This window comes from Talpa occidentalis, unplaced genomic scaffold (genome assembly GCF_014898055.3).
Source record: "Talpa occidentalis isolate TD23 unplaced genomic scaffold, MPIMG_talOcc4v2.1 talOcc4.9, whole genome shotgun sequence".
Classification (NCBI taxonomy): Eukaryota; Metazoa; Chordata; class Mammalia; order Eulipotyphla; family Talpidae; genus Talpa; species Talpa occidentalis.
In genome coordinates this window covers 108,693,264-108,715,847 of record NW_023605305.1, presented here as the reverse complement: position 1 = coordinate 108,715,847, position 22,584 = coordinate 108,693,264, and the positions used below count along the sequence as shown (strand labels likewise).

General features: G+C 56.3%; 2 protein-coding genes across 7 annotated transcripts; one reads left to right on the top strand and one right to left on the bottom strand.

The window, feature by feature from the left end:
- Positions 1-6,012: 6,012 nt before the first annotated feature.
- TAFA3 (TAFA chemokine like family member 3) lies at positions 6,013-12,886 on the bottom strand. Of its 6 annotated transcripts, XM_037500204.2 has the most exons (8): positions 12,855-12,886; positions 11,611-11,681; positions 9,869-10,011; positions 9,376-9,491; positions 9,156-9,224; positions 8,576-8,720; positions 7,572-7,696; positions 6,013-6,068 (listed from the first exon to the last, which is right to left on the bottom strand). In XM_037500204.2, the coding sequence occupies exons 3-8, from the start codon at positions 9,975-9,977 to the stop codon at positions 6,057-6,059; spliced, it is 576 nt and encodes a 191-aa protein (XP_037356101.1). In that variant the 5' UTR covers positions 9,978-10,011; positions 11,611-11,681; positions 12,855-12,886; the 3' UTR covers positions 6,013-6,056. The 6 variants fall into 6 exon arrangements, with proteins under 6 accessions (XP_037356101.1, XP_037356100.1, XP_037356103.1 ...); XM_037500203.2 differs by lacking the exon at positions 12,855-12,886 and having other exon boundaries at positions 11,611-12,793; XM_037500206.2 differs by lacking the exons at positions 11,611-11,681; positions 12,855-12,886 and having other exon boundaries at positions 8,576-8,725; positions 9,930-9,982.
- A 4,142-nt stretch (positions 12,887-17,028) lies between these two features.
- Positions 17,029-22,170, top strand: PPM1J (protein phosphatase, Mg2+/Mn2+ dependent 1J). Its single transcript, XM_037498538.2, has 10 exons — positions 17,029-17,383; positions 18,684-18,798; positions 19,230-19,517; positions 19,794-19,906; positions 20,170-20,254; positions 20,819-20,937; positions 21,138-21,201; positions 21,350-21,457; positions 21,569-21,720; positions 21,856-22,170. Exons 1-10 carry the CDS (start codon positions 17,058-17,060, stop codon positions 22,001-22,003), a joined length of 1,518 nt encoding a protein of 505 aa, XP_037354435.1. The 5' UTR covers positions 17,029-17,057; the 3' UTR covers positions 22,004-22,170.
- The last annotated feature ends 414 nt before the right edge of the window (positions 22,171-22,584 follow it).

The window sequence follows — 22,584 nt, the reverse complement described above, 5'->3', positions numbered from 1 at the left end:
ACTCCTGGTGGCAAACCCAATAAAATAGTCGTTTAGGGAAAGATAAGACGTGTCTGTTGAAACTGCTGCCAGGTTGGTGCCAAATCCCAAAGCCACCTTCCTGCTGAGACCACAGGGGTCGCCCCGAACCCCGTGTCATGCTGGGCCTCTCAAGGATTTAAACTTATTGGAAAACTAATAAATTTAAGTGGATTCGTTCTCTTCGTTTTTAAAAATGGGTGCATGTTATTTCACACTAACTATACTTCAATAAAGCTGAATTTTAAAAATCAGGAGGCACACCACCCGTTGGGGCTTCATTTGGAACAGGCGCTATCTGCACATTTCGCTCCTCTCCATGCGCACAGGACTCGGGCAGCCCTTGAGAGGAATCCACAACTTAGCTCCGGGGTACTCCTGGGCCCCAGAACTGGCGGGCGTGCCCCGAGTTGGGTACAAGAGCGAGTCAGAGGAGCGGGTGGGCGGGAGCCTGCACTGTCGCTCCCACTCCTGGAGTGGGGACAGCGATCCCCGCCGCTCAACCCAAACACGCCTCCCTCCCGCTGCTCCAGCCAGGGCGCACGGCGCGCGGCCTCTGGGCGGGACCGGCCTTGGACTCCGCGAGCCTTTGAATTGCACCGTCACGTCCCGAGGTCTGGATTCATCTGACTGGGCCAGAGAGCGACCCAGGCAGGCGGAGCTGGGCGGGCGAGCGCAACCTGAGGGCGACGAGCAGCCTCTGCGGGGCGCCGAGTGGACTGCAGGGCGCTGTGCCCCGCGCCAGGCTGCCCAGGCTAGTGGGCGTTGGGGCGCAGCCCGCGCCTTCCGCCAGGGAATCCCCTCGCTCAGCCTCCACCTCCCCTGGGGAGCCCCGAGCTCGCGACCCCAGCGGCGGCTCGCCTTCGGGGTCCCACGGATGGCGCGCAGAGGCGCACCTTGCTGACAAGGACCTGTGCTCTCCAGTCGCCGGCTGCAGCGCCCAGTCTCCAGCGGCGAGAGGGCTTCTGGAGCCGAAGGCCAGACCCTGCTCACCCCACCCTTGCAGCCTGCACTGCTGACAGCAGAAACGCACCTCCCTCCCCCAAACTTGCAGACGCTCTACAGTCTCCCCTGACCACCCCATTCACGCCAGTCCCCACACACCCCCCACTCCTTTCTCCTCTGCCTCTCTCACCCCTTCTCATTGAGAAATGTCTACAATTGCAACCAATTGTTTCTGTGTAAACTTAATTAAAAGATTTTTCCGGAAGGATTGTTAATTTCAGCCGGTTCACTAGCAACGGAATCTAAAAATCAGCAGCTGTCAGCAGACAATCAGCAACTGTGACTGGCGCTGGTTCTGCAGCCGGGACCTGCGTGCAGGCTGGGAGGTGGAAGAGACTGAGCTCCTGGAGGAGGGAACTGGACCCTCCAGACTTGAAGACTGTCCCAAGCACCACTCCTGAGGTGAAAAATTCAACACTCCTATCCTCTTGGCCTCCATGCCTCTCAGCTCAACCTTCGCAGCCTTTAGAGAGGGTGCAAGGTGGGACTTGGGAGCAGTTCCTGCTACTACTGCCGTTCAGTCCATCGGCTCCAGAAACAGAAGGGACCCCCCAGCTTGCCTGAAAGAAACTCTGTGGGGTCTTAGCCAGCTGTGAACAGTAGTCAGTGTCCCCCTCCCCACTCTTGTCTAAAAAGCACATCAAAGAAGCTGGTCCTGTGCCTCCTCGGGCTCAGTCCAGGCCCTGACCAGAGCAGGCCAAGCTGTGTCTGGGAATCCCTTTGGGTAAAGAGAAGTCAAAGAAATGACCTTGCCAGAGTGAAAGGGAAGACCAAAGCCCCAAAGGGTGGGAACTAAACCTATTGCCAGGCACATCCCAAACCTCTTTGGTGTCTGTCTGTGCCTCTTGCCATCTTTCCTTCCAGGCAAAATGAGCAGCTGTGTGTAATGCTCAAAGTTCTGCACACTGAGAAGACTCCCCTGCCCCTGCTCTCCCTCAAGTTCTCTCTGAGTGGAGCAGAGTTGTTCAAATCATGTAGAACCAACCTAGACCAGGCAGAACCACTGGAAAGCAGGTCAGAATATTTTTTATTCCTTAGTCAACTACCTGGAGGACATCTGGTGAGGATGAGGAGCCACGGGCACAGGGGCCTTGTTCATGCAACTGGCTTTGCCTTTAGCATTTGCTCAAGTCTGATCATGTATACGGGTATACATACCACCTGATGAATCACTGCTGTGAATGACCATTTTTATGATTTTGTGGGCAACTAACACAGTTTATGCTGGACCGGTGAGTTCACACAGCAATGCTAGGGCAGGGGTTTGCAGACTTTGTCTCTGAAGTGTCGAAAGTAAATATTTCAGGCCCAGTGCATCATCTGGTCTCTTTGCAATGACTCAGCCCACTGTCAGAGCAGGAAAGTAGCCATAGACAATATAAAGAAATGAGCACAGCTACCTTCCAATAAAACTTTATTTGCAAACACAGTCAGCTGGCCAAATTTGGCCTATTGGTCTTAGTTTGCAGGCCCCGGAGCCATTGAGGCTGGTTTCCCAGGTCTTCCAAAGATTCATAGGGTTTCCATTCTGTGTCTGCCAGAAAGGACGAAACTCACCTGTTTTGAATGTGGCTTCAGTTTCCCTCTAATTATCTCGTGTTGCGTTTTTGGTGTTTTGACCATTTCTGAAGGAGTGTTCTCAATCCCTCCTTGTGCTCTTTGCTTCTTCTTTCTGTGTCTATATCTCTAATGCTTCCCATTCTTTGTGCTGGGTAATTTTAGACTGAGACTCTTTACACATTCACTCCTGCTCAAATCCTGGTTTCTTTTCAGGCTCTTTGCACTGCGGGCAAGAGGGGATGTGCAACAGGGGAAGTGGTGCTTCTCTGGGTCTCTGAGCAGACACCAGCTTGCTGTGTGACTTTGGTCAAGCCACCTAACGCTTCTGAGTCTCCCTTTCGTCATCTGTCAGAGGAGGGAGCTGGCTAACTGATCTCTAAAATTCCTTTTAGAGCCTCCCCTGGTGGCGCAGGGGGTTGAGCACAGCGCTGTGAGGCTGTCCACGCCTCTGCAGCGAGGGTCCAATTGGCCAGGGAGGTACCCACATGGTGGGGCAGGCAGACCTCTTCTGTCTCGCCTGCTGCTCCCCTCAGCAGTGTACTTCGGTCTATCTGCCTGTTCTGTTCCCCGCTTTGTCTCTGATGAATCCTCTCACCCTCTCATGCCTCTGGCCTGTACCCCAACTATTGTATAAATAAAATAAATCTTAAAAAATAATAAAAATAAAATCCCTTATAGCTCTAAGTTTATGATTTTAAGAGCTACTACCTCAACTCTAGCCAACTGTCTGGGGTAATTAATTAGGATGTCACTCATTGACTGTAGTGACACAGCTAGAAGGTCACAGAAATTACCCACATGATCTCCTGCAGTTGGCAATCTTCCCAAGGCCTTCCCACTGAGGAATACCAGCTGACTTCAGATAATCTGAGATCCATTCCACTAAGGGGAGAAAAGGAAGACACATAACCCCAACAACCTCCGGGTAAATTAATTTGCATTCCTAAGCTGCCACTGAAGGAGCTAGAAAATGCACATAAACATCTCATTAGATGGCCCCTAGGGAACTACTGATGCCAGGTGGGATGCTGTCCCTTCTCTGCTAGCCCTTTCTGCGCGGGGCCCTGGCCATATAAAGGCCACTATCAAAGCCACCAAATAAATATATGAATAAGTCAAGAGGAAGTGGAACCTTTAAGGGGTTAGAAAATGAATTAGCAATTCCAGCATGTGCCAAAGGAAAGCGGTCTTCTCTGTAAGCAGGATGAGGGAGGTTCGAGCGGGTCAGGAAACATGGACTTTGGCTGAGACAGAGGCTGACAAGAGTTGGCAGCCTGGAGCGGGAGGACAAAGTAGGCATCATCCCCTACTCTCAGGCTCACCCCCCCAGCCCAGAGCCCAGTGGCTGGTGGATGCAGCAGATGGACATGGGTCTGGAGTCCTCTGGCTCCCTCCTGGAAACCCATACCCTGGCCTCCAGGAGAGCAGGCTTTTATTGTCTGACTCTGCTAGGGCTGTCTCACTTGTAGCCTAAATAATTCACTCAGCCATCTCTCAAGAAGCATCAGAAGAAAAACAAAACCCAACGCAGCCCTCATGCTCAGGCTCCTGCCGCATGGAAGTCAGGCCAGGAGGCTGCTCCTGAGTGGAGACTGGCCTGCCTTCAAAGGTTCCCTGGGGCTGGCCACCTTCCAAGGCTGCTGGGTCTGATTTTGTACAGCCCTCCTGCTAAGAATGGCTTTTACACTTTTAAAAGGGTTTTTAAAACAAAAGGAAACAAAACAAACAAAAGACAATAAAAAAAACTCAGAATATGCTACAAAAACTGTAGGTGACCTGCAAAGTCTGAAATATTTACTATCTGGCCCTTGCAGAAAAAGTTGGTCCAGTCCCTAATCTATTTCCCAGCCTTGAAAGAGGTGATGATGACCTTTGACCTCCTCTTTGACTACCCCACTGTCTGCAGAGATTCAAAGTGGGCAGAGTTCTGAGATTTACAGCTGATGTCACTACTCACTCTATTACCCAAACCACACCATTAAGGCAAACTCTGGAGTGGGGTGGACATTCTTGGTTTTACTGCAGGAGAGGGAGAGAGGGTGGGCTATGATTCAGCAGCAACCGTCCTGTCATTGGTCTTCTCTGAGGTCAGAATTCAGCGCTGTCAGGTTGGTCTCTACCCAGAACCCACCCATCAAGGCCCACCCACCCCCTGTAATCCCTGCCATCCGGGTCATCCCAGCTGATCCCTGCTAATGCCAGCAATCTATGCAGCTGTAATTCTCTAATCGATGACACATCCAAGCGGCCAGTGTCTCTGAAGTTTAGGGGTCCAGCCTGACTGTGCCAATCCTCATTCCAGGGCAGAGGCACCACCCAGTCCAGCAGGGGCTCCTCTCCTGACCAGCCCAGCGAAGCCAGAACATAAGAACCCAGAGTGAGCAATGAGGCAGCAGGTCAGGGTGCTCTGCGTGTTACTGTGCTGAGTGACCTCCAGGCTGTCTTGGGGTCTGTTTGGAATTTTAGGGACTGAGGGCAGAGCAGTGACCCAACAGCCCCACATCCTGGTATGCAGATATCCTGGAGTATTCCAGACAGTCACTGGAGAGCAGTGACCTTGGTTAAAGTTCCTGCTGGAGCATCTGTTGAGAAAAACATTGGCGTGTTCCAGCCTAGTCTTTGCAGGTTCCTGTTTTGAGATAAAAGCAACATGGAAGGCCCAGGCTGGAATCCCAACATGGAAGCTAAGTAAACGGTGAGAGGTCTTAGAGATTTGGGAGTCCAAGCTGTGAGGCCTTGGGCAAGTCACCTTTCTGGGGCTCAGTTTCCTCATCTGTTAAAACAAGCCAACAAATGAAAGCCTACAGGGCTAGGATGGCAGTGATTTTAGGGTCCTGTCCATCTCACACCCACGGAATCACCTGATCCAGGCCAGGCCTCAGCAGAAACTTTTTAGGGAAAGTTGCTTGGCTTCATCTCTGCTCCCATCCCCTTGGACAATCCAGTCCCATTCAAGGGAGTTCAACTGGTCTGGTAGGAGGGAGAGTGCTGTCCTTCAACCCCGAAGCATCGTACTGGGGAATCTGCTGATGTGAGTGAGGGAGGTGGTGGGCCACAGTGGGACCTCTTGTTTTTGTGCCAGTAGGTGGCTCAGGGCAGGGTGTGCCCAACATGCCCGTAGCATATGGCCCAGAAGCCACAATCTAGTGCCATCTGCTTTAACTGCTTTAACCTAAAAGATCTCAACTGTCTTTCATCGACTCTCCAATTGGACTGGACATGCCATAAGGGCATCAGTGTATCTTGACCTTCTTCTGTGTCCCCAGAAGAGCCCCACCCCACACTGGGTATATGGCTGGGGTTCTGTCCATATGTTCCGAGATGCTTAGCTGAAAGGCACCTGGAAAAAATGTCACATTTGTCACGGGGTATGAGTCCAGGTAAGTGAATCTCCATATCTGCTGATAACTGGACACCATCCTTCAGTCCATGGCTCAAGCAAGTTGTCCTGTCCAGGCTGTGACCCCCAAGAGCTATCGTGTGACCTAGAGGGAAAGTGATGGGGAAGCTTATATCCCATCCCCGTGTACCAAAGACTCCCCAGGACATGCAGGTCAAGTGTAGGTCATTGACACCAAGTCCCTCCCCCTAAAGCAGTCTAGCTGGGGGCAGCATAGCGAGGTGACCTATGCAAACAAGAATCACCCATGCCTCACAGAGTAGCTTCCCAAATTGCAAGCTCGGTTTTCATAGGCTACAAACCCAGCCCCAGAAAATAGTGACAAATGTCTCAAGCTCTGTGGTGGGTCTCGCTCTCTTGGTCTGGAATGGACTCAGACCAGCTGTCTCCCCACCCTGCCTGAGACAGGAAGCCCTAATTTCCATCTGACCTCACCGTTTCTTTGTTCTGTGCCTTATGAAAATGTTGCGTTCTACAAAACCCCCAAGGCTGTCTTTCCTTCTGTCTTTTCTAAGAATTTGTTTGTTTGCACTGAGTATGCAATGGGCAGAGGGGAGCAAGAAGGAGAAAAGACAGAGTTCTGGCTTGAAGCGACGCACCTGCTTGGCCTGGCCACAGTAGAATGCTAACGGATTGGATATTATTTGAATTACCCCTCATTCTGTGTGGCAGGCAGCAAATCATGAAAATAATAACCCTCTCAGGGGTTGTCACAGTGCAGCAATTTGACTAGAGATGGCAGGCAGGCATGAGCTGAAGGCAGTTAAGAATCCAGGCCTCCCCGGTGGCGCAGCGGTTGAGCGCTGGGCTGCGAAGCTGCCAACAGCCTCTGCAGCACCGGTTCGATCCCCGGCCGCTGGGTGAGGGCCCCAACATGGCACGCAGACCTCTCCTGCTGCGCCCGCTGCTCCCCTCAGCAGTGTATTTCGTCAGTCTGCCTGTTCTGCTCCCGGCTCTGGCTCTGGTGAATTCTCTCACCCTCCCACGCTTCTGATTGTACCCAGTGCTTGTATAAATAAATAAATAAATCTTTAAAAAAAAAAAAAAAAGGGGCCTCCCCTGGTGGCGCAGCGGTTGAGCGCTGGGCTGCAAGGCTGCCTGCAGCCTCTGCAGCACTGGTTCAGTCCCCGGCCGCCGGCGAGGGTCCCACAATAAATAAATAAATAAAAAAAAATTAAAAAAATAAAAAGAATCCGGGGAGTATGGATACCAGGGACACCCATACAGGGCAGGGCCCTGTGGCTAGTGCAGCCAGTCCTCCCTTAACTATCTAGACAGTTTCTTCCATGCTCTGCTTTGTTCTTGTGCATCTGACATTTTCTGGGAGGCAAACTTGCTCTAGTCAGAAAAGGAACCCAAGGCCTAGGGAGCATCAGGACTTTGGCCCAAAGGACATGGGACTTCACATCCTGAGGCCCTAAGGCTGGGTCGCAGGCAGGGCAGGTCCTAGGGGCTGCCTGAGGTATGTCCACATGGTCCCAGGTCTCACCTTGGGGCAGTGACTTCCCAGACCCCAGGGCTCCTGTGCCCTCCCCACCCCAGAGGAAGGGAAGGAGGAGGTTGGGGTGAAGTGTCCATCACTGGATACCTTGGTGGTTTTGACCTTGTGCCCGCTGCTGCAGCTCCACCCTGACAAGTCTGGGAGCACTTTACACTCCTCCCCCGGCAGGCAGGGCTCCATCTGACACCACCACCTCTGCAGGACGATGGAGGCTGTGAGGGCAGGAGGCCGAGAGGGAAGCTCCAAGTGAGCACAGCAAGCAGTCCTGGGCTTGGGGGTCCATGCACAGCGAGGTGCCCCTTCCCGTGCCCCGGGCTTGGAGCCCTGCAGCACCCCTGTCTCTCCTCTACTCAGGGCACCCAGGCAGGCAGCCCTCAGGCTAGACCTGAGCACACAAGGGTGTCAACACTGACCCCACATCTCAACACTGACCCTACATCTCAACACAGACAGTGCATGCTGAAGGTGGGGCCGCTGGGTCCTCAGCAGAGGCCCAGCCTTCAACACCCCCACCCCCACCCCAGTGTATGTGAGCGAGTGTTTGAACAGCTTGGAAGGGTGCCCGGACCAGGAGGGCACGAGTAGTTGTGCATGTGAGCACGCAGCCCCAGGAACACACAGACACAGGAGAAAATATGCTGGGAGGAGCTGTGGGAAGGGGGTGGGTGCGAAGAACACCCAGGAGACCTACGTGTGTGCGCGCACGTGTGTGCATGTGGGGGCGAGGGAGGCCGGCTTGGAAGCCTTGGGCATGTGTAAGAGGCCTGGCGGGAGCAGCAGGTGACACTGTGGGTGTCTGAGGGGTGAGTGTGAAGCCTGGAGTCTGCTGGGAGGTGTGAGGGAATGTGTCTGCAGTGCCTGTGCCAGGAAGAACATGCCCACGGGAGGGAGGGAGGCAGGCGTGTTCAGAACAGGAGCTGCCCTTATCTATGAAACAAGAGGGTCACTCTGCCCCCCAGGCCCCCGGAGTCTGCCCCATCATTTGAGACTCCTTGAAGCAGGCATGAAATTGTATCCCGGCAGATGGCCAGGCCTGGCAGACCTTATCTCTCTGATCAGACCCCCCCAGCCCGGTCCAGCCTCTCACTCACCATCCACACAGGAGGGCTTTGCCCGCGTGGTGCCGGCCACCTGGCCAGAAAAGCAAGAGCACTTGACGGTCTGGGAGCGCTCCTCGATGCGGTTCCGGTTGCAGCAGCGGTGAGCAGCGATCACCTCGCAGGCGCCCTGCTTCCCCTGCGCTGAAGGCACCAGCAGGACATCAGGGGTCCAGCCACAACTCCCCTCCCGCCCGGCCCTGTGGCTCCTCAGCCCCTCCTCCCAGCTTGGGCGGGGTGGGGGGTTTAAAAGATTTCCAGTTGCTGGGGGAGGAGACCTTCCCGCCCTTCACACATTCTTGTCCCTTTCCTCCTTCCCCGGTGAGGCCACACTGTGTTTAGTAGAATCTGGCCTTTGAGCAAGAGATAAATTGAGTCCCAAGCCAACCCCCACCAACGTTGCCCCCTCTTCCTGGGGTGGGGAGGGGAAGGGCCCTGGGTTTACAATGCGTGGGGAGGATCATCGGCTTATGTAGGCTTAGCCATTCCAGAAGGAAAGCCAGAGAATTAGGCCAGGAGGCTGGACTTAAGCCCCAACCCAGAGCCTCTCCCTCTGCAGAAACCCAGCCTGGACCTGGAAGGGAGGGTGAGCGATGGGTCTCCCCAGGCCTTCTCTGGGTGGGACAGCAGAGCTGGGAGTTTCCTGAGTGAAGAAAGAGGAGTTGCCCAAATCCCTAGAACATGCAGGTTTGACTCTGCTTCAGTTCTGCGGCTATGGAGCAGAGCAAGATGGTGTCTAGCTCTTCAGGCATCCTGGAAAACCCCCTCCCAAGGCACCTCTACCTCCCTCAAACCTGTGGGAGTCGGAGGCTGCAAGGAAGCCGAGGCCAGGAGGGTCCACAGCCCCACCAGGCAAAGCGCCCACGCCCAGCCACCTCTGCTCCAGCTCCTCGTGGCCCTCTCACGCATCCTGCAACGAGAGGCACACACCCGGCTCAGCCCCCCAATGCCCAGTCCCAGCAGTTCTGTTGCCACCCACTGGGGGTGCCCCCACTGGGGGTGCCGGGTACAAGCCTGGCCCCAGACAGCAAGAAAGGGGAGTGGGGAGGGAGACTGTCCAGCCTGGAGAGCATGAAAAGCTTCATGGAGATGAGCTTCAGGAGAGGCCTGGGGACGAGCCAGACATGGTCCCATGGAGGGCCGAGATATGGGGAAACAGTCATGTGGCTCTCATGTTCTGAGCACTTAACCCAGGCCCCTCCTAGACACAACCTGGATCCCCCACAGCCGTCCTACGAAGTAGGACTATTAGTTCCTATTTTACAGATAAGCGAATTGATACTCAGCCTGGATGCAACTTATCAGCCACCAATGAAGATCTGGCTAATGCAAGGTGGATCATCCATACCAAGGCAGCCCCATCCAGGCGGCTGTGGAAGAATGAGTGGGGCTTCATAGACGGACGCACGCAGTGCGCGCCAGTGATAATCCTTTAAGGGGGGGAAAAAAACAAAGGGCAGGACAGTATATATAAGATCTGTAAAAGGAAAGGATTAATATGTTGCTCAAACACACATAAGTTAATTCTGGAACGTACCAATACAGTAACATTGGTTGCCACCAAGGAGGGAAACCCATTGACTGAGAGACAGACACGGGGGAAACTTACGTTTCTCCCTACTGCTCTCTCTTTTGGGTTGTTTTTATTAAAAAAAAAAAAAGAAAAGAAAAGATTTAGGGCCTCCCCAGTGGCGCAGCGGTTGAGCGCTGGGTTGCGAAGCTGCCCGCAGACTCTGCAGCGCCAGTTCAATCCCCGGCTGCTCCCCGGCCACCGGAGGAGGGTCCCACAGGGTGCGCAGACCTCTCCTGCCGCCCGCTGCTCCCCTCAGCAGTGTACTTCGGCCCTTCTGCCTGCTCTGCTCCCCGCTCTGGCTCTGGTGAATTCTCTCACCCTCCCGCGCTTCTGACTGTACCCAGTGCTTGTATAAATAAATAAATAAATAGATAGATAGATAGATAGATAGATAGATAAACAAATAAATAAATAAACAAATCTTAAAAAAAAGATTTATTTGGGCCTCCCCGGTGGCGCAGCGGTTGAGCGCTGGGTTGCGAAGCTGCCCACGGCCTCTGCGGCGCCGGTTCGATCCCCGGCTGCTCCCCGGCCACCGGCGGAGGATCCCACATGGCGCGCAGCCCTCTCCTGCCGCCCGCTGCTCCCCTCAGCAGTGTGCTTCGGTCCTTCTGCCTGCTCTGCTCCCCGCTCTGGCTCTGGTGAATTCTCTCACCCTCCCGCGCTTCTGACTGTACCCAGTGCATGTATAAACAAAACAAGCAAACAAACAAAATAAATAAATAAAACATGCCTCTATTAAAAAAAAAAAAAAGATTTATTTATACAAGAACTGGGGTACTGGGGTACAGGCCAGAAGCACAGGAGGGTGAGAGGATTCACCAGAGACAGGAGGGGAACAGAACAGGCAGGTAGACCTAAAACACTGCTGAGGGGAGCAGTGGGCGAGACAGAAGAGGTCTGCTGCACCCTGCGGGTTGCTCCCTGGACACCATGTGGGAATCTCCCTGGCCGGCTGGGATCAAACCGGTGCTGCAGAGGCTGCGGACAGCTTCACAGCACTGCGCTCAACCTGCTGTGCCACCGGGGAGGCCCTCTTTTGGGTTTTTTAATGGTAGGAATGTATACTAGCAACTTGATTTGAATGAATTTGAAGCTAATCCAGTCAAATGACTTGCCTAGGGCCAGACAGCACTTGGGAGGGCAGACGCTGTTATGTTCCCACACACCCACATCACCCAGCCTGGGCTCTTCCTCTTCCCCCTCTGCTCCATCCTAGAGGACTCCCAAATCCATCCCAGAGTGTGGGTTAAAAGTGGAGGGAACCCCTGGGAAACTGGCACAGAGCAGCTGGGAGCTGAGCACAGCAGAGGGCTGGGAGCCCAGAGGCCGACCTGGACCAGCCCCTCAGCTGCACTGCTGGCCCCTTGGGGGCCTCACTGGGGTCCCCCTGAGTGCTGGAATATGAGACCAAATTGGGTCCAGGGGCTTGATCTCTTCCCTTTTTTAAACTCACCTTTTTGGGGAATCCTTCAGCTTCTGTTCATCCACAGAAGGTCCACTCTACCGAGAGGAATAGGAAAGATTCTGGGGGAGGTGGGGGGAACGGGAGCAGGTGGCGGTGAGGTGGGTGCAAGGGTTAGAGGGAGCGATTGGCCTTGCAGGAGGTGAAGGAGGAAGGTAAAGGAGAGTGAGCTGGGCACTAAAGCAGCACCCCATTCTGAAGCTGTTCCCCAAAGTACTAGGAGAGTGGGCAGAATCTCTCCCCAGCCTTAGGAACCGGCAGGATCCTTGCAGACTGTGGGAGCACAGAGTGGTCAGCCTGGGAGGAGGCTGGGAGTGGAGCAGGGCTGAAAGGAGGGGGTGCTGTCACCTCTCTGGCCTTGGAGGGAGTTGAAGACCAGAGTGGGTCCCTTGCAGACTCTGTGGCTACAAGCAAGGCCCCCAGCAAAGACTCCGAGACCGAAATCCTTTCCCCTCCACCTCCCAGCCCCATCACACCTGCTCCTTAGATCCACAGGGAATGGGCTCAACTCTGCCACCCTCTCCTCCATTCCTACTCCAAGGCCCTAGACCCTAGAGGGGGGGGTCCTCCAGGTCTAGCCAGGAGAGACTGGCCACAGCCCCCACAGCCTTCCATTTCTCCCATATCCCCTGCACAGGGAGGCGGACCTGAGGCAGGTAGGAAGGACAGTGAGGATCAACACCCCAAGCCCCAGCCCCAGAGCAAGAGCTGGGAGAGAACTCTGGGGGCAGATGGAGCAGTGGTGTCTGTGGGGGTGGGTGTCTCCATGGGCCAAGAGCATCCCACCCCGCTAGATGCATTCTTAGTGGGCGCCCCTCTCCTGTGCCCACCAGGAAACTTCATTTCCGTCATGAGGCAGCCTGTCCTCTCCCAGGCAGACCCATCCCACTTCTCTGAGCTGCCACCCCGTCCACTCAACTCTCTTTTGTCCTATGCACCCCAAACCCCAAATCCCTGGGGGGTGGACTCTTGAACTGGCTTCTTTGGCAGGCTATTCCTTCCCTCAGAGACACCGGGAGGGAAAAAGCTTTGGGGATTTGTCCTTGGACTTCCTCACTCTTGCCTCAGTTTCCCCCAAACCCCAATTCCATGCTAGGATTGAGTTAGCAGCCTGCATACCAGCAGCGAGCTGAGAATGCGAACCTTCCCTTACTTTCTTCCGCGGCACCCCCAAGATCCCCACCCTGAACCCTGAACCCGCCTCCAAATCCTGAGCCGCCACGCGGAGGACCTACCTGTCCCGGGCGGTGCCCACAGGTTCCGCCGGCCCGGCCGAGGCTCTTCCTGGCTCTGATCCCGGACCAGGCAGGCGGGGTCCGTCCAGCGCGGAGCGTGCGCCCCTCACCGAGCTGCTGCGTCCCGGAGGCGGCGCGGGTCTGGCCGAGCTGGTATCCCCGGCTTGCCGGACCCCATTCTGGGCAAGGAAGGGCAGCGCCGGGCTCGGCGTCGCCAGCCCTGGAGACTCAGCGGGGATTTTTACGAGGCAGCGGCCGGCAGGTCGAGGATCGCGCAGCTGTACCGCAGCCTCCACCTCGCGGGGGCCGCCCCCCCTGCGCCCCGCGCCGGGCGCAGCGGCCCCTGGCGGCAGAGGGCACGGCGAGGCCCGAGGGCACCTCCAGCTCCCCGGGTTCTGTCCTGGTGCAGGCCAGGGTGACTCAGGGAGCGCCCTCAAATCCCCCGAGGTCGGGGCACCTCTGGGGCTGGGGTTGGAAGCTGAGTGAGGAGTGACTGCCCGGACCCACAGGGGTTTTGAGCCGTGGAGATGCTTGAGCTGTGCTGCCCACCAAGTGGTTATTGGAAATTCGAATCTAAAAGAAAACAAATTAGAAATTAAGTTTCTCATTCTAACGCACCCCATACTCACCTGCCACAGTACCCAGGGGCTGCTGCATGGGGTGGAAGAGCTCTGAATTGATGTGGTTAGCCCTGTGCTGTTAAAATTTAATTGCAAATGTATAATTCTTCATAGGATGAGATTTTGCACGTGAAAGTATTAGGCAAATGAGGACAGAAGAGGGTCTGGGAATTTATCCCCATCAGAGGGTTTCGCGGTTACAGAAATGGGGAGGGAGAGGCAGGGCCCAGAATGCCCAGTTCTGGACCCTGAGCCAGTCACGCATGTACCCAGGATAAAGGGTCCATCTTGGGGATGCCCTATCCCGGGGCCGGGCCCCGCAGGGAGCAGACTCATTCCTCAGCAGAGAAGTCTGTCTCACTGGGCTGCTTCTTCCCACCCTGCCCCCAAGCCCTCTCATCCTCTCTTGCCTCAGGGGTGAATAGAGGTGGTGACCTCCCAGTTCTGGGGCAGTCTGAGGGTGAAGGAGGTGTGATGAAGCCAGAAATAGCAGGCGAGAAGCTCCGGGAGAGGAGAGCCTTAGCATGTGGGTAGGGAGGGCTGGGGGGCTCTTCTGGAGCCCCAGGGTGCCACTGTCATCTCTGCTGACCATTTGGCGCTGGAGCTGGGGGTGGGGTGGGGTCTGGGTCCCCAGCTGTGTGGCCCACTTGAGGGGCCACGGTGGGATGCACAGAGCAGAGATGAGGAAGCTGGGGGACATGGAGAGGTGGCAAGTAAACTGTCCCAGAAACACTGAATAATAAACATAGCCGGGATGCTGTACTTTTTCTGCAGTCTTTGGCTAGCTGTTGCGGTTTATACCATTCCTCTGAGAGCTGGTTTCTGTTTTGCTCAGACGGGAGGGACGTACCCATAGTAGTAGCACAATCTTTGTCTCGCTTTTGCTTTTGCTGGTCTACATGCCTTTGGGTCTGTTTTTTGCTTGTTTTTAACTTGTGACTTCTTTTCTCTGGCCCTCTCTGCCCAGGCAGGCATAATTACAGCAAGTCTGCACCACCGAATGACCAATCTGAGATGTTCTCTCGGAAGCTGCTGAGAAAGCCACCCTTTCTGAGGCACCGGTTAACCCGGGGAGTAGATGGGGTTCTCCTCAGGACAGCACCCTTGAACGGAGGCCAGGCAGGGACTCCCAAGCGTGAACTTAGTGCAAGTGGCCCTTGAGGGCTAATCCGACTTGCATTAGGGTCACAGGGGATTTGTCCCCATGGGCACCGTCTGCGGGGTAGGAGGTGTCTCTGGAGGCTCGGTGATTAATCCTCTGACACCAGATTTAGGAACAATTATTCTGGCCTCAGTGGAGCTCCAACCTCCCCGCGCAGCCTCCCCTACTTGGCCCGGCCTCTGTCGCCCTCTGGCGGCGGGCACAGAACCTGCGCGGCATCCCTGGATGGCGGGCAGCACCTGCCTGCAGAGAAGTGGAGGGAGAGAAGGAACATTCTCTCCTCTCTGCCACTTACCCCCTCTTTTATTTTTTAAATAAATTTTATTTTTATATTCCCCATACAATTGCAACCCCCTTATTTGGACCCCAATCCCTCCCCTCCCCACCCCCCATAGAGTGTCTCTGGTTCATAGTTTTTGTTGATTTTGATTTTCACTTTCTTATAGTTATTCATTTTCCTGGTCCCTTATTTAAGTTTTCTAGATTCCTGCTATGAGTGAGACCATCCGGTATTTTTCTTTTTCTTTCTGGCTTATTTCGCTGAGCATGATCCCTTCCAGCGCCATGCATGTTGCTGCAAATTGCATGTGTTTATCTTTTTTGAAGGCTGAGTGATATTCCATGGTGTATATGGACCACATCTTCTTGATCCAGTCATCTATTTTTGGGCATTTGGGCTGTTTCCAAAGCTTAGCTATTGTAAACAGTGCTGCTATAAACATAGGGGTGCAGGTGCTTTTTGGAATGGATGTTTCTGTGTCCTTTGGGTAAATACCTAGGAGTGGAGTTGCTGGATCATATGGAAGCTCTATGTTTAGTAGGTCCAGAAATCTCCACACAGCTCTCCATAGTGGTTGGACCAGTTTGCACTCCCACCAGCAGTGCAGGAGAGTTCCTTTTTCTCCACACCCTCGCCAACATTTGTTGTTGCTAGTTTTTTTAATATGTGCCATTCTCACTGGTGTAAGATGGATCTCATGGTAGTTTTGATTTGCATTTCCCTGATGACAAGTGATGTTGAACATTTTTTCATATGCCTGTTGGCCATTTGCATTTCCTCTTCAGAGAAGTTTCTTTTTAGCTCTTCTGCCCATTTTTTGACAGGATTATTTTCTTGGTTGTTGTTGAGTCTCATCAGCTCTTTGCAGATTTTTGTGATCAGTCCTTTATCATTAGTGTTGTGTGCAAAAATGTTCTCCCAGTTGGTGGGGTTTCTCTTTGTTTTTGTTATTGTCTCTTTTGCTGTGCAGAAGCTCTTTAATTTGATGTAGTCCCAGCTGTTTATCTTTGCCTTCACTATCGCTGCTTTGGGTGGTGTGTCTGTACACCCATCCCCCTCTTAACCCTTCCCCTCTCCCCCCATCCCAACAAATCAGCTTGGTCCTTAAGACAGAATCGGGTCTGGGCCTCCAAGGACCGACATGGGCGTGAATCTCTCGCAGGCTATGTGGCCTCTTGGGGCAAGTCATGTCAAAGGACAGGAGCGGTCCAGTCTTCCCTCACCTGCGAAGAGAACATAAGAAAACTCACCTTCAAGGCCTGGGGTGCGGTATACATGGCTAATGCATGGAGAGTGCTTTATAGGGGCCTCCTCTGTAGTAAGCCTATGTACTTATTGTGGATATTCCTACTAACTGGAACCGCTGTGGTCCGGGGAGATCCTAATGTGGGGGAAAATCGGGTTCTGAAAAAGAAAGTGGAGTTGGTCGGAGTGGCAGCCGCTGTCCCAGATCTGGAGGTGGTCTCAGGCCCAGCTGCCTTCCCCCAGCTCCTTCCTCCAGCCGGGTCGGCTCAGCCCGCGTGGCTGCCACCCCCACGCCGCGCAGCATCCGCTCTCCTCGCTGCAGCCGCCCCCGCCAGAGGTGTTGTCACACCAGGTGCTTCACACCCAGCGGTCCCGAAGCGGCTGGTTTCATTCTGAGCTCATCAGCTCCATCACCCTCCCTGCAGCTTGGCCACGACGCAACAAGGGCGAGAAGACACCCCCTCCCGTTACAATGGGGAAGTTTTAACCGATGTCTGATGTAGGGCACGGCTGGTACAGGGTTTCCTGCTCGCGACCTCCTCCTGCAAGAGACCCTTCTCCAGATAAACGGAGGCGGGCTGAAGTTGGAGGCTGGCAGAGAAGAAGCGGCGAGCGGGCTCCCGGGCGGTCCCCGGTGACCGGGAGCGGGAGGAAGCTCGGGCCGCCGCCACCTGCCCGGGCCGCCACCTGCCCTGCCCGCCCGGAGCGGGTGGAGCCGCCGAGCTCGCAGGAGCAAGCGCCGCCCACCTGGAGCCCCAGGGGCGGGGCCAAGCTCGGGGCGGGGCCACGCTCGGGCGGGGCGGGGCCAAGGCCGGGCGGGGCGGAGCCAGGGCCCGGAGGGGCGGAGCCAGGACCGAGAGGGGCGGGGCCAGGGCCGGGCGGGGCGGGGAGGCAGCATGCTAAACCGGGTGCGCTCCGCCGTGGCGCACCTGGTGAGCTCCGGGGGCGCCCCGCCTCCGCGCCCCAAGTCCCCGGACCTGCCCAACGCCACCTCGGCGCCCCCCGCCGCCCCTCCAGAAGCGCCCAGGAGCCCTCCGGCGAAGCCTGGGAGCGGGGGCGCGGCGCCCGCCAAGACGGCAGAGGCTCGGGCGAGCTTCTCCCGACCGACCTTCCTGCAGCTGAGCCCGGGGGGGCTGCGCCGCGCCGACGACCACGCCGGCCGCGCCGTGCAAAGCCCCCCGGACACCGGCCGCCGCCTACCCTGGAGCACGGGCTACGCCGAGTGAGCGCCCCCGGGGACACCCCGACCCGGACTGGCCCCTCCACTCTCCTCCCTGCTCGGCATCCCCGGCGCTCGGATGCCCCCGCCCCCCGCGACCCGGGCTTGCACTACCCTTTACCCTGGACCCGTGCCACCCGCGGGGCTCCGGGCCGCACCCCCTCCCGGCGCTCGCTCCGGCCGGTCTCGCCTTCCGGGGGGCCGTCCAGCCGCGGACCACCCCCTCCCGCCGCCGCGGACCCCGTGCGCCCCTGTGCGCGCCGGGGGTGGAGGCCCCCGCGGAGGATGAGTTGGCCGGTTCTCTGCCGCGGCCACGGCTCAAGGCTGAGGGGCCGGGGGTGTCCGGGAGGGGAGACCTTCTGAGGAGGAGAGATGGCGGCCGGCAGACGAGCTCCTGGGCTCCCCGACCCGAGAGCCCCAGTTCCCTGTCCCTCTTCCCGCGCCCCTCCCCCTCCACACCCAGAAATAGCCCGCGACACCCGGCGGCAGCCGGCTGCTCCGGGGCGGGGGAGGGGCCGCCCGGAAAGCGAGGGGGCCGGGCCTTCTGCACCCCTCGGCTCGTGGCCCTCGGCGGGCCCGGGAGGGGGTGGACCCCGGCCCGGGCCGGGGGTGGGGGCTGGGGGGGGTCGGCAGCGGCCGGCTTGCCCCCGAGCAGCGCGTGTTTTTGATGCATCTGCTGGGAGAGCGGAGCACCGAGGAGATGGGGCGCTGAGGGCGCTGAGGGGGTGGCTGGTGGGCCCGTGGCCCTGGCTTTGCACGTGGGGAGACTCGGAGGTTCTGCGGCTCCTGCACAGCTCGGTGGGCTCCCCCTGTCCTATTTTAGTTCTGCTCTCGCGATCCGGCTTGGAGCGCTTCCTCCCAGCCACGGCAGCAGAAACTTTCACTGGGTGGTTTTAGCGATTAAGGGTGGGTGTGCCCCTGGAGGCGGGGTGCTGTGGGCCAGTTGGCTGGGGTCAGGGTGGGAGGTAGGGTTCTGACGAGCAGGGAAATAAAACCTCCCGCTGACCATCCAGCCCCTCCCCCGGCAGCTCCAAGAGGCAAGCTCCCTTTGCCCTGGGGTGGGGGCCTCCCCCTGCAGGTACTAATGCCGCCCTGTTGTATGGGGTGGTGGGGCCTGGCACCCAGAGTGTCCTGTGCCTGGCCCTGCCTCCCTGCTCCACCTCCCTCTCTGGCTTGGATCCCAGGTGGCTGTGACCTTTCTCAGCCTGGCCAGCAGGCCAGAGAGGGGGTGTGTGTCTAAGGTGGGGGTTATTCCAGGACCTGGTCTGGTGTCCAGCCTGATGTGGTCACTCTGGCCTGGCAGGGTCATCAATGCTGGTAAGAGCCGGCACAATGAGGACCAGGCTTGCTGTGAAGTGGTGTATGTGGAAGGGCGGAGGAGTGTTTCTGGGGCACCCCGGGAGACTAGCCAAGGTCAGGTAAGCCCCCCAACTTCCTTACCCAACGACATGGGTGAACACTTCTCCCCATGGATTCCAGGCATCCGGTTTTAAATCTGAGCTGTGTGGAAGACCTACCTGTAACTCACTCCTAGCGTGGAAACTTCATCTGGCACAGATTCTACCACGTTTATGAATGGTTAACTTTCCGCTTAAAATGTGGATGCCCACGTATTTGTGGATGGTCTCATTAATCAACACTTAGTTTTGCATCTTTCATCTTCTCAATTTGGCTTTTTTGGACGCCCTCCTTTCTTTGACACAGTATAGGTCCTTGGTGAATGAATGAATAAATCTAACTTGCCTCTTACCCCAAGCTCCTACTTTCCTGATGTTTCTGTGGATGCTCTTCTTGCATCACACACACAGAGATGCCCACACACTCTCAACTCCGGTTTTTCCTCCCCCAGGGCCTCTGCTTCTACTACTGGGGTCTGTTTGATGGACATGCAGGGGGCGGAGCTGCGGAAATGGCCTCCAGGCTCCTGCACCGCCATATCCGGGAGCAGTTAAAGGACCTGGTAGAGATACTCCAGGACCCCTCCCCACCTCCTCTCTGCCTCCCATCCACTCCGGGGGATCCAGCTTCATCTGATCACTCTCACTTGGTTGCTCCTCATTCCTGCTGGACTTCACAGAAGGAAGTGACCCACGAGAGTCTGGTAGTGGGGGCGCTTGAGAATGCCTTCCAGCTCATGGTGAGTGGTAGCCTGGGCCAAGGCCTGCTGGGCACACATTCTGGTGAACACTGCATGGGAGTCAGGTGGCCTGAGGGGGTGACCCTAAGAACCCACGACACCTTTGAGAACCTGAGCAGAGCTTGGTTCTGAGGGGAGGAAGAAGGGGGTGTTCAACTAAGTCATCTCTCCTCCAGTTTGACTAGGCTGGGCTGGTTTATTTTGGCAGATGGAGCAGGGGGTGGCTTTGCTGAACCTATTCTCCATCTACCCCCCTGACCCTTCCTCACATGGCAGGATGAGCAGATGGCCCGGGAGCGGCATGGCCACCAAGTGGAGGGGGGCTGCTGTGCCCTGGTTGTGGTCTACTTGCTAGGCAAGGTGTACGTCGCCAATGCAGGTGACAGCAGGTATGGGGGCGGTGCTTGGGAATGCAGGGTGTCACTCACTGGGATGGGGGAATAGAAGAAAGTGAGATGGCAGGTATTAAAAAGGCAAAGATAGGAAGGGATTGGGAGAGATCACAGACCCACGGGGAGGCCTGAAATAGCCAAAAAGGGCGGCCTGATGGGGGTTTGGGTAAGGGAGCCTAAGAGTCATTGTGGGTCTTTCTGGAATTTTCCATGAGGATGCTGAGGAGAGCCAAGCCCAAACCTTTTCTTTTTCTGGGCAGAGCCATCATTGTCCGGAATGGTGAAATCATTCCAATGTCCCGGGAGTTTACCCCGGAGACTGAGCGCCAGCGCCTTCAGCTGCTTGTAAGTAGAAACTAAACCCTCTGTTCCCATTCTTTGTGGCGTCTTGTGTCTCTTTGTACCCTATATCCCCGCGAATGCTCCCACCCAGCCATACAGACAGGCAGCTCCTTGCTGGGAGCTTAGGGAAGGCCATACCCCAGACTATGGAGTGAAGGGCTGAGCGGGTGGAGGACGCAGCAGGAAGGAGTGGAGGGGGCCGCTCTGCTCCAGTGCTCCCACTGTGGGCCCAGTTGAGGAAGGAAGTGTAGTCAGGGGTGGGGGAAGGAAAAGGCAAAGGTCCCCCAGGGGCAATCTGGCTTAGTGCTTTCAGACACTGGCCTGCAGCTGGAGTGCCTGGGATTGAATCCCGTTGGAGTGCTTTGCTTATTGTGTGAGGTGGGCAATTCTCTCACTTCTGTGCATCGTCAGTTCCTTCCTTAAGAGTTCTTGTGCGGCTTCGCTGAGTGAATGTGTTAATATTAGAACAGTGCTGCTCTGCTGTCATTAGGTCATCTGTTTACCCTGGTGTGCTGCAAGCCTAATGCCCCCTGGCCCTCTGCTCTGTCTGGCCACTCCCAAACCCAGGGCTTCCTGAAACCAGAGCTGCTGGGTGGTGAATTCACCCACCTGGAGTTCCCCCGCAGAGTGCAGCCCAAGGAGTTGGGGCAGAGGATGCTGTACCGGGACCAGAACATGACCGGCTGGTAACATTTCTCTCTGAGCTGGGACCCGTTCCCATGGCAACACCACCAACCCCTGGTCAGCAGCAAGGTGGAAGCTGGAAGCTGGGCCCAGCTGGGAGTTGGGGGGGATGTGGCCCTCCCTGAGGGGTTTGAGGGGCGCTGCTAGTAGGGGAGAGGGACTTTGATGCCTGGGTGATGCCTCCTCTGCTCCCCCTCCCCAGGGCCTACAAAAAGATCGAGCTGGAGGATCTCAGGTTTCCTCTGGTCTGTGGGGAGGGCAAAAAGGTAAACTCCATGGTAGAGGCGGGCGTGGGCCGGAGGACCCACCATGACTTGTCTAGGGAGGTGGAGGTTGTACCAGAGGGTAGGGGTGGGGGTCCATATTCTCAGGGCCCGGGAGAGTGCTGTAGTGGCACCTCCTTTTTTCCCTTAGGCTCGAGTGATGGCCACCATTGGAGTGACTCGGGGCTTGGGTGACCACAAGCTCAAGGTCTGCAGCTCCACCCTGCCCATCAAGCCCTTCCTCTCTTGCTTCCCAGAGGTGAGCCAAACAGGAGCCTCCTTAACCATGCCTTCCCTCTGGGGGGACTCAAGCTGGCTTTCTTCCAGGGCCCCTTCACCTCAGCAACCTCTCCACCCTCATTCCCACCAGGTGCAGGTGTATGACCTGACACAGTATGAGCACTGCCCAGATGACGTGCTGGTGCTGGGGACGGATGGCCTGTGGGATGTCACCACTGACTGTGAGGTAGCCGCCACTGTGGACAGGGTGCTCTCAGCCTATGAGCCCAATGACCCCAGCAGGTAGGGGTCCTATGGCGGCAAGGGGATGACGAGGGGAAGGGACGAGGGCAGAGTGCTTGGGAATCACGTGAGGGCCTGTTTCTCTACCTTCCCCATATGTGTTGGTACCTGAGTGTGCACGTGTGCTCCTGGCAGGTACACGGCTCTGGCCCAAGCTCTGGTCCTGGGCGCCCGGGGCACCCCCCGGGATCGTGGTTGGCGTCTCCCCAACAACAAGCTGGGTTCCGGGGATGACATCTCAGTCTTCATCATCCCCCTGGGAGGGCCAGGCAGTTACTCCTGAGAGGGTTCGGCCCCAGCCCTCCCACCACCATCCCTAACTTTCCATGCCCCCCTCCTCCAACCCACACTCTGAAGATGTCTCCCTGACCTTCTTTAGCAGCAATCTGACTGAAGAAGGGTGTCACATCCCAAACTTACTGCTATTTGCCAATAAACCAGGTGGATAAAGGTGTGTGTCTATTTACTGTGCCTAGAAACCAAAAGGTAAGGAAAAATTCTTCGGGCGGGGAGGTGGGTGGAGAGAACACCAGAACAGCCCTATTGGAGCATTATCCAGGTTTTTCCTTCTGCCTCTGTCCCTCCCACTCCATGCACTCTGGCCCACTTCTGTGATCCAATCCCCGGTGTCCTCCAAAGCAGGATCTCTAAGACCTCTCCTGTGCCGTAAAGCCACTTATCTAGCTGTCTCTTGAACATCTCCTAGACATCCCACTTCAACGCAACTACCTCAAGCTGAATTCATCGTGTCCCCCATATGCATGTCCCCCTGGCTTATCATCCTGGTGGGCACCAGCTCACTGCTCCTTAGAAATCTGTAGCTGGTCGGTCACCTTTGCTTTCTGTTTCATCCTCATCAAGCCA

Excerpts from the sequence above, each read along its gene's own strand:
- TAFA3 (XM_037500204.2), bottom strand. The coding sequence starts at position 9,977 with ATGAAGCCCCACTCATTCTTCCACAGCCGCCTGGATGGGGCTGCCTTG. Across the intron at positions 9,492-9,868 it reads GGCTGATAAGTTGCATCCAG|GATGCGTGAGAGGGCCACGA; the intron begins GCTGAGTATCAA and ends CTCTCGTTGCAG. Across the intron at positions 9,225-9,375 it reads GCAGCCTCCGACTCCCACAG|GAAACTCCCAGCTCTGCTGT; the intron begins GTTTGAGGGAGG and ends TTCTTCACTCAG.
- PPM1J (XM_037498538.2), top strand. The coding sequence starts at position 17,058 with ATGCTAAACCGGGTGCGCTCCGCCGTGGCGCACCTGGTGAGCTCCGGG. Across the intron at positions 21,202-21,349 it reads TCTGTGGGGAGGGCAAAAAG|GCTCGAGTGATGGCCACCAT; the intron begins GTAAACTCCATG and ends TTTTTCCCTTAG. Across the intron at positions 21,721-21,855 it reads GAGCCCAATGACCCCAGCAG|GTACACGGCTCTGGCCCAAG; the intron begins GTAGGGGTCCTA and ends TGCTCCTGGCAG.